Genomic DNA, 10862 nt, shown 5'->3' on the forward strand with positions numbered 1-10862 from the left:
ATAGCTGAAAACAAATCAAAGTTTCCCCACCCCCATTACCATCTGAAGTCACTGCTTTAGTCTGACCACTTCATGAATCACTCTGTGATGAGAGCTGTGATGACAACTCTCGGCCCTCGTGGTAAATCTTGCTGGGCCAATCTTTCTTCCTTTGAAGAAAATAAAGACTTGAAAATATACAATCCAGTCAAAGGCAGAGTCCTCCTACCACAACAAAATAAACAACTTTGCTCAAGCAAAAATTATTATTTATTCCCAGAGTAAACTAAAAGGCTCCACTCAGAATACCTCAAGCAGCTACAGAAAAAGGCAAATTAGAAGACCCAAGTTCTTATCCCTATTTGGTTGCTAGATAACATTGGCTAAGCTGTACAATATCCCCTACTCTGAAATCAAAATATTCTCTTTACTAAATTAAGATCCTTTTGTAAATACAGGAGTCTGACAGATCTAGAAATAAAATCCCAGTCTTACAGAAGAATGAATGTTTCCCAAAGTAGCAATGTCATACCTGGTGGCCAGCTTCGCCTGTATAGTTGCCCAAAGCCTAGTTTAGCCATCATATAATTGAGCTACCTGGTTCCACAGTTTTAGAAACCTGAGAGCCAGCAGATTGTTTCTATGGGTAAATGTATCTGAATTCTAAACACAAAATGTCACATTCTCTACTACAAGTGGACTTGTCTACTGCAACTTTAAAATGGGGCTTGATTCCTCAGTTTTCAAAAGATAAACATGGAATGTGAGGGCGATCTGGCTGCGACGTCTGTCACCCCATCGATTGCCAGGGTTGATCCGGCTGATCTGGCTGGCTAGGCGGGTCTCCCCTTCCCCCCTCACCGCTCCATGTGCGTCCCTCCCAAAGGTGCGCGCGTGGTCGAAGAGGACGACCTTCCCCGATAAAGGAGGACCGTTCTTCTGTCAAGGGTATACGAGTAGCTGTGCTCCCCTGCTGGGACCTCCAAACAAGCTCTCAAAAGATAGACATGAAAAAAAAATTAAGAAGCATTATATAACATAAAAATAACCAATACCGTAGAATTTTACATCTAGAAGGGATGTTAGAGATGATCTGGAACAACCTTTTAATTTTACTGTTAATTCTACATAGCAGGAGGGACTAATATATACAACGTTTCTACCCTGGGTTCCCTCAACTGAGAAAATAAAACTCCAAACACTGTCAAAGACTATCAGGCATGCAAGTGCTCTTTTTAAAATATAGGTCCTCTGGGCAAGGATGTTTTTTTCTTCACTCAGAATTAAGACTTCAACCATTCTAAATGGAAATACGAGCATATTTTAAAACCTTCCTTTAGAGTTAATCTTCTCTCGGTTCTTAAAACAATGCCACCACCTTAAATTTAAATTGTTCTGCTTGTTAAGGAATTCCAACACATTTCAATGACACAGCCCATGCATACAAATCCCAAATGACAGCATATGCTCCAGCACTTGGTATTTGAGCACTCTGGGCAACTCACCTAGTGCTTCCAAGCCACAGCTTCTTCATTTATAAAATGGAGAAAACCTGACTTCATGAATTCACAAGGATACAGGAACCAAACTGAAGTATATGAAAACATGTTTGGGAAGAATACTGATATACATATAAATGCTTATTACGATTGTAAGATCTCAAAATTTCCACATTTCACTAGAAGAAAAACTTTTGCTCCAAATGTTCGGGTGTAGAACCTAAATGGCTTACAACTGCTAAGTCAGCATTACATACATTAAAACCAAATGGGGGGACTTCCCTGGTGACACAGTGGTTAAGTGGTCCACCTGCCAATGTAGGGGACATGGTTCCATCCCTGGTCCGGGAAGATCCCACAAGCCACAGAGCTACTAGGCTCATGCGTCACAGCTACTAAGCGCATGCGCAGAAACTACTGATGCCTGTGGGCTCTAGGGCTCCCATGCCACAACTACTGAGCCCGTATGCTGCAACTACTGAAGCCCACAAGTCTAGAGCCTGTGCTCCGCAACAAGAGAAGCCACAGCACCACAACAAAGAGTAGCCCCCACTTGCAGAAACTAGAGAAAGCCCGTGCACAGCAAAGACCCAACACAACCAAAAATGAAATAAATAAAAAATAAAATTAATTAAAAATAGGTATAGTTCATACAAATAAATTGTTTTTAAAAAATGGGATTTTTGTATCTAAAGTTCCTTCTAGGAAAGTTGAGTAAGATGTTAAAACTTTGGTATCTACATTTTAATACTGTCACAGATGGAGCACACACTTTCACCACATCCCTCTTAGTAGTCATTTCAGCTACAGTAACTGGCACAGAGGCTACCTCTGATCTTGATATCAGGAATACACTCTTCCAGAATAAAAGTAAAATGTTCATATAAACATACATGAGGTGGAAAGAAGTCTGGCCTGGAGATACAGACACTTGCTCTCACACCACATACAGCGTTACACAAGCATATCCTGAGCCTTCATTTCCCTTTAAAAGTCTACACTGGTAATGCTCCTTTTATCTGTCAGACATCCACCTAGAACACTGCACATAAGGCCTCTGAGTGACCAAATGAAAAAAACTTCTCACAAAGTCCACACTATATCCACAGTAGAGGCCTAATGATTTTTATTTCATGTATACTTATCATAAACTTGGTTACTTGTTTATGCAATATTTCCCATTGCTAGTTAAAAGCAGTAAATTACTTTTTTATTTATTTATTTTTTTGGCCGCACCACGCAGCATGTGGGATCTTAGTTCCCCCTCCAGGGATCAAACCCAAGCCCTCTGCACTGGAAGCATGGAGTCTTAACCACTGGACCCCCAGGGAAGTCCCCAAAAGCAGTAAAATAGATCAGATGTCAAAGAAAAGAAACTGGAGAAACCCTAAATGTTCTTCTCCCTGATGCATGGGAAGAAACCAAACCCTTCCAAGAAGGTAAATTAGATTCAATTCAAAATCATACTATGGCTTAATGTCACTGAACACTTAACAAAAGTCATTCATTGTCTCCATCTTTTATGCCAAAATTACTCAATTTGTGATTAATTTAATTCATCTTTAATTATGATAAAGCAGAATCAACGCTCAGCAAATACTGTACTACATTCTAATGCTATCCGTGGTTACCCAAATCACTAACCTGGGAAGAAATGTGTAAAAGCCCTCCTTTATAGTTCATTTTTCCTTACTCAAGTAACCTCTCCACTAACTGCTCCTATTTTATTTTTCACTACATAACATTAATGGAATCACAAAGGAAAGGTCAGTGCTTCTTACATAACTAAGCATTTTACATACAGACATAAAGTGGATTATTTTACAGAATTAATTTTATTCCCAATGATGCTAATATATTTTAAAGAAGTACAGTGTTGCTATTCACCAACTATAGGTAATCAGCTCCTTCAAGGAAGTGACTGTGTCTGCCAATTCAAATCCTTAAAGCGCATGACAGCCGTAAGAAAACTTAACAAATATTTCTGAGATTGGCTTTGAAAGGATTTTTATATATCAGTAATGGAAATCCAAATGCATATAATTCCTTTGGAAAGTTAAATACACCAAGAATCTTAAGAATTTGGCGCAAATTCTGTTATGTTCTCTAGATGTAATAGATGATGGAAACTAACTTACCATGTAATGGTAGATGAAAAATATCAGGATAAAAATAATTTATGAAATATTATATGTAAAATGTAAAAGTATATTTTATATAAATATATGTATTTATACAAATCACCCATTTTAAATGTTATACATATTAAATTTTATACATTTATATATTTAATATTTCAGATACAATATTTTGAATTTATATACATATTTAAAATATTACATGTTATATATAAAATATAAAAATTATATATAAAATATCAGTATAAAAATTATATGTGAAATGTAATCACCAATTTTTTAAAACCTGTGCATTGGGGAAAAAAAACTGGAAGGAAATGCACAGAAATGTTAACACAGTACTTGTGTTTGGGTGATGAGACCTTGGCTGACCTTTTCTTTTCTCCATATGCTAAATTTACTTAATGAGCTATGCACTACTTTCACAATAAAACAATTTCTAAAAAGAAAAGAAAGGAAACAAATGGGAAGGAGCGCTGCTGAGAGTAAGGAAATGGCATAATTAGAGCAGTTAGTTACCATTTAGTGTTATAGTTAAGGAACTTCTTATGTGATCACAAATGATAACTAAGTTATAGAATATTTGTGCTGGAGCGATATCCTGCCTAATTCTGTCAGTTGACGGGTACTATAGGACGAAGTTACAGTTTATGTGATGCTTTACAGTTTACAAAATGCTTTCAAAATGTCACATCACCTATCCTTCAAAGAATCCTGTGAGATAGAGTCATATGCCCCGTTTTCAGGATCAGGAAACTGAGGGCTAGAGAGATAATGTGCTTTAATAATAATATCTACCATTTATTGAATCATTACTCCGGGTTAAGCACAACAATCCTGTGAAAATTGCCACCACTTTACAGATAAGAAAACTGAAGGCCACAGGTTACAGCTGAGACTCACTGTTCTGCCTCGAAGCCACGCATTTAACACAGGAGTCTTGAGTTACCATCTACTTCGCGGAGTTCGTTAGTGGAACAACTGAGGCTATGACCCAGTCCTACGCTCTCTCTACTACACTGGTCTCGCCTACGGTTCTTTCAAGAGTGACTTAGTTTGACCACCACTATGAAGGTCCAGAGGCAAAAGGACTAGGCCCAGGAATAACCAAAAACGAATGCTGGCGGAGGGCCCGGCCTCAGCAGGAAGGCAAGGCAGGGAATAACTGCAGAGTGGAGGGGGGCAAGTCTAACAAGTCTTAAAATACACATGAAGTAGAACCACAGTCTCCACCTCAGGAGCAGGGGTGACAACAAAAACCACGATTCCTGCACCTGACACTCGCGTACAATTCCCAGAGCGCCTTTTCTATTCACCTCAAAGGCTGCCCGCAAAACCCCCTGGGCTGGGGTCCTACTGTACAGAAAAAGCTGGAAGAACCGCCACGGTGGGCCGGCAGGCAGAGAAGCAACGAGTGTAGGAGCTCGCGGTGGACACCTGGGGCGCTGGGCACCTCCACCACGTCAGAGGGGCACCAGAGGGGCCTCGGTCCCCCACCGAGCGGAGCAAGAGCCCAGGGCCCGCGGCGGGGACAGAGGCCCCGAGGGAGGCCGCGGAGCTAGGGCCGTCGCCCGCCGGGGCTCGCAAGGGGCCCGGAGATCGGCCCAGATGCCTGGCTACTCACGTTGGACCAGCCCGTCTGCGGAGAAGGTGGAGGAGCAGCTGGTAACGAGCGCGCAGGGGACCCCCGCAGCCATTGCTGCACCCGCGAACCGGTTCCGTCCCGGAGCCCCTTCCGCCTTGGGCGATACCACGGCCGCCGGCGCGCGGGGGAGACGCGCCAGGAAGGCGCGTCCTCAGAGAGCACGGTCTCCTCCCCCCGCCCCCTTTTCCGCTCCCGGCGTGGACTAGGCCAGGCTGCGCGTGGCGTTGCTATGGGGACGAGTTCCCTCGGTAGCGGATTCCGGTGCCTGGAAACCGCGCCTCCCAGGCGAGGCAGCCCCGCCTGGCCGTAGGCATGGCCCAGGAGATGGAAAACCACGACCCTATCGGGTCCATCTTAATCCAGGTGGGAAATGGGCCTCTCCCGGCCCTGCCAAGTTAAGACCCTTCCAGCGAGGCCCAGCAGCGCCCATCCACTCACGCCCACCTACTTGGAGCGCCGCTCCCAGACTGCCTCCAACATGCGAGGGGCAGCACCGCTTAGAGAACTTCCAAATATGCCAACCCAGACCTCTCCTTCCCGCCTCACACACCTCCGTAGCCTGACCATGGAGGCTGCGCTCCCGAAGCACAACCATTCTGCCTCTGGTAAAACTCCAGGACCATGCACCCCACGGGGACTTTTACTTTGGGAAAATCCATCTTACACTGAGGCCCCATTTTTAAATGTTATGTTCTGAAAAATTTGATCCCATGATGTAGGGAAGTGGAGGAGACACACTGGAGGGGTGATAAATGTGGGGAGAAGTTGAAATCATGTGAACTGCTTTTCTTCAGCACCCAGATTTTTTTGGATCTAAAAGTCCCCTGCAAATAAATGAGTTCTGGGAATGTAATGTACACCATGGTAATTATAGTTAATAATACTCTACTGTATATTTGAAAGTTGCTAAGAATGAATCTTAAAAGTTCTCATCACAAGAAAAAAAATTGTAACTTGATATGTGCGGTGATGGATATTAACTAGACAATGTGGTGATCATTTAGCAGTATGTACAAATATTGAATCATGTATACATAAAACTAATATGTTATATGTCAAGTATATCTCAATAAAAATAATAAATAAAATAGAAATACCTTGCTTGGGAACATACAGAGAGGGAAACATATTAAAGATAAAAGCTTGCTAATCAAGTTAAAGTTTCTGAATGTGGAAATGTGACAAGTTAAAAAACATAGGGAAATAACTTTCTAATCTAAGGGGGTAATATCAAGAAAGTATTAACTTCTCCCATATAACTCAGTTTGTGACACTTACACTCAGATTTTTCCAGAATGTTAAAAGCACTTCGTTTTCTCACATTCACGTATGAGTGTTAGAACATTTCCACATATATCATCACTTTTAACTCTTAGATTTATCTCTGTTTGACTAAGGCTTGAAGTAATTTTGCCTAAGCTCATTCTATCAGGACTCTACTCAGATCTGCAAAGGGTCTAATTTTTCTTCCTGCCATGATTTGGTCTCTTACCTCCCATCTAGGAGACTTCTTTAAATTAACCTTTTCCAAAATACAAACCCCTAAACTCACTAATTTCATATACTTCCCCAATATGAATCATACCCAAATATTCCAACCTCAACTTTTATTATCCTTGCTTTCACCATCACCCTAGAATGAGTTTAGCCAAACTGCCAAGTCTGAGGGAAGAGTCTCCACAAGACTATCCTCACTTACACACAAGGCACAAGTACAGGAGTCCCTATAACCATCCTCACTTCAGACCAGCCCCTACCCCTATCTTAGAAGCCCCTACCACCTCACATTGGCTAATTTGCTAGAGCAACTCACAAAACTCAGGAAAGTACTATGCTTACAATTATGGTGTTTTTTATAGTAAAAGTATACAATTTAAAATCAGCCAAGGGAAGAGATGCTTAGGGCAGAGTCCAGGAGGGGTCCAAATGGAGCTTCCAGCCATTTTCTCCCTGTGGAGTCTTGGAGGGCATTACCTCCTTCCAGCCATGATATGTGACAATATATATAGATTACTGCCAACTAGGGAAGCTTTCCCGAGACTTTAGTGTCCAGAGTTTTTATTGGAGCTCAATAACACTGCCCATTTGGCTGACTTTTAGTCTTCAGCCTTCCCAGAGAGCAGACTAATGATTTCAGCCTAATTCCTCTAAATTGGAACTGATACAACATAGATCAAAGCCACCATCATAAAGACATTCCTGTTAAGCAGGACACTCCAGTGGCCTAGAGATCACCTCCCAGTATCCAAGGGCAAAGGCCAGGTCTGTCTTTGGGAAGAGCTAAGGATAGTCACATCCACCTTGATCAGCACCCTACTTCCTTAAAAGGGTTACTTTGTACACACTAAGTGGAGGGCTGTGTAGACCAAGAGAGGCTATGAGTTAACCTGATTATTGAGGCTGACCTCTAGATACAGTGTAAAATTCTCTGGTACAATGAAGAATATGTATAATGAGGAAATGTGGAAGACCTTCCCTACTTTCTGACTGCATCGTGAGTATTTGTGAGCATTTGGCCGCACTCTCAGACATGTCAACATGGGTTCCATTTCTACCTGGGGCTGTGATTTATTTCCTTCAAACAGGCTACCAATAAGCAGTGAAAAGGACGCTTGGTTGGGAGTCAGAATATTGAGGTCAGACCCTGGCAATGACATTGCCAGGTAGGTGACTTTGGGCTAGTCACTTCATCTCTCTGGGCCTCAATTTTCTCTTCTGTAGGACACATAGCTTAGGTTAGAACTACCACTGATTCTAAATTGACCCAATTTCCCCAAAGCTGCATAATTATTCTTTACTGTAAAGTGGACTTCCTTACTGTTAGCAGAGGTACTTCATTCAAATCTCCACTTGCTTCACCCTAATATAGGTTTATGTCTCAATGAGATACATTAAGCAACTCTTTAAACCAATGGCTCTCAAACTGTAGTCCGAGGACTAGCATCATCAACACCAGCTGGGAACTTGTGAGAAAGGCAAATTCTCAGATCCCGCTCCAGACCTAATGAATCAGATGTTCGGGGGGTGGGGCCCAGTGGTTTGTTTTACAAGCCTTTCTGATAACTCTAATGCACCATCAGGTTTGAGAGCTACTACTTTAGGTTGTTTTGGGTTTTTTTTTGGCACACGGGCTTAGTTGCTCCGCGGCATGTGGGACCTTCCTGGAGCTGGGACCGAACCCGTGACCTCTGCATTGGCAGGCGGATTCTTAACCACTGCGCCACCTAGGAAGCCCGAGAGCGACTACTTTAGATCATACTGTAAAATACAAACTGTTGTATAATTTCAAAGAAAAATCACAATAGCATAGTACTTACCAGGTATGCACAGTTCTAAGTGCTGTATATATTTAACTCATTTAACCCTTACAACAAGGCTATCAGATAAGCACTATTATTCTTTCATGTTATGGAAAGGAAACTGATCAAAGATGAGTATTGTGGGTAGACACATATACCTAGAAAATGCAAGCAATCTTCTTACCTTTTTTCATCTGTCAGTCCTGATATGAAAAGAAAGTCTTCCCTTGCCCCTTTTTGCTCGTTTAGATAATTAAATCCTGCCTTTTCCACTGAACTTTCACCAACCTTTAGTTTTGTGTACTTGTAGCCATTATGCATGTATTGGTTAATGGTTAGACATGAAGTCTTTGGATCCAGACTGCCTGGATTTGAATAGTTCCACCAATGAACCAGCTGTGTTACCTTACACTGGTTACTTAACCACTTTAGGTCTCAGATTCCCTCCAGCATAAAATGAAGATAATAATATGAACTCCCTCTTAGGAATCTTGTAAGGATGAAAATATAGGATAAAACATAAAGTATAACACTCAACAGAGGTTAGTTGTTATTAGATCTGGTCTCTTACTCTTTAATTTTCTTAGTTTTATGTACGTTTTTGTGTCTTTTTAAGATTAGCCTGCTTTTTACTTTAAGATGCTGGAAGAAAAGGAAAAATTAATTTTAATCAGTGTTTTTCACAAGGAGTACTCCACTCTTAACTAGAACTCTATGGGCATTGCTATTTGGCAAACAAGATATGCCTTGTTTTGCTGTTACAAGCTGACTCTTTGGATGTCCCACTTGACCTAGCACAGAATTGGGCCGATAGATCCTGGGTGATGGATAATGGTTTACTTATTAACTCAGTCTCCAAACATTTATTTTCTGTTCAAAAATGAATGGAGCTGGACTAACATTAGTATTATTTAGAAAACATAATAGATGGCACAAATTAATACAAAAAGTATTTTGATGAAATGTCTAAAATACTTAAGAGAAAAATCTTGATATACAAATAATCAGTGTTCTTTGCATGACATTATGACAACACGTACTTTCTATATTTGGATTTTCCAGGATAGTTCCGATTGTGAATATTCTGTCCCTATCAGATCATATATCAAAGTCCATGTTTTCATTTTTGGTTCAGGAAATATGATTACCATGCTCACACAGAGCTATACTAGACAGCATTTTGTTAACTACTTAATTTCTTTCACCTTCAAGTGTATAATTCAGAACTTTTACAATTTTAGCTGGCTCTTTCCTCAACTAACCAGAATACTGAGGTTTTACTATAGTAATAATAATCATTATAATTAAAATAGTAGCCAATATTTACCGAGAGCCAGACCCTGTGCTGAGGGCTTAGATAATCTCCTAATGACTACTGTAGTAGGCAGGTATTACTTTTAGCCACAGTTTATAGAAGAAGAAACTAAGATACAAAGAGCTAATGTAACTCACCCAAAGTAATAAATCTGGTGTGTGCTGGTCCTTAAACAGATTATGGCATATGTGTGAAACGATCTTGAAGAAGTGTGGTGGTTACTGTGGGCAGTTTCCTATTATTAACCATTGGAAGCTTTATTTTTATATTTTATTAATAATAATGTGGTGTCTTTATATTTTTATAAATACTTGTTTAACCCAACTATTTTTTAATTAATTAGTTTATTTAATTTATTTATGGCTGCACTGGGTCTTTCTTGCTGCGTGCAGGCTTTCTCTAGTTGTAGTGAGTGGGGGCTACTCTTTGTTGCAGTGCGCAGGGCTTCTCATTGCGGTGGTTTCCCTGGTTGCAGAGCACGGGCTCTAGGCATGCAGGCTTCAGTAGTTGTGGTGCACCAGCTTAGTTGCTCTGCAGCATGTGGGTTCGTCTCCGACCAGGGATCGAACCCGTGTCCCCTGCATTGGCAGGTGGATTCTTAACCACTGTGCCACCTAGGAAGTCCAGTAGGTGGATTCTTAACTACTATACCACCAGGGAAGTCCTGACCTAACTATTAAACATATGTTTGTGCAACCAGGATTACTAAGTCTTGCAATCAAATTAGCTTTTTAATTAGTTTTCGAAATCATATTTCAAAAACCCAACAGTCGTATGTTAACACCAACCTTGGAAATATTGGAGCTGATTGACAGCTTGATATTATCACTGTCTCACTTATCAACCCTTCTGTCTGGTTTGCCAGGAGCATATAACATAAAAACGAATGGGAAAGCAATGAAAATGACTCAGCCAAAACCTTACCTTTAGCAGAGATGAATAGAATGGAATCATGAGATTGCTTTGGACAATATGGAGTCTGGTTGC

At 41.0% G+C, this 10862-nt stretch overlaps 1 protein-coding gene across 3 annotated transcripts in view; it reads right to left on the reverse strand.

Annotated features, from left to right (window-relative positions):
- The window catches only part of AAGAB (alpha and gamma adaptin binding protein), a 55066-nt gene extending 49679 nt beyond the window's left edge, over nt 1-5387 (reverse strand). The window contains exons 1-2 of one of the 3 annotated variants that reach the window (XM_057723535.1): nt 841-861; nt 40-149 (exon numbers count right to left, since the gene is read on the reverse strand). Coding sequence is in view for 1 of the 3 variants with exons in the window: in XM_057723533.1 (XP_057579516.1) it covers nt 5241-5313 (73 nt within the window). In the remaining 2 variants the exon portion in view is untranslated. Of the gene's footprint in view, nt 1-39; nt 315-840; nt 862-5240 lie in introns of those variants that run through there. The other 2 variants (XM_057723533.1, XM_057723536.1) reach the window with 2 other exon arrangements.
- Nucleotides 5388-10862: the final 5475 nt, after the last annotated feature.

This window comes from Hippopotamus amphibius, chromosome 2 (assembly GCF_030028045.1).
Source record: "Hippopotamus amphibius kiboko isolate mHipAmp2 chromosome 2, mHipAmp2.hap2, whole genome shotgun sequence".
In the NCBI taxonomy this organism is placed as follows: domain Eukaryota; kingdom Metazoa; phylum Chordata; class Mammalia; order Artiodactyla; family Hippopotamidae; genus Hippopotamus; species Hippopotamus amphibius.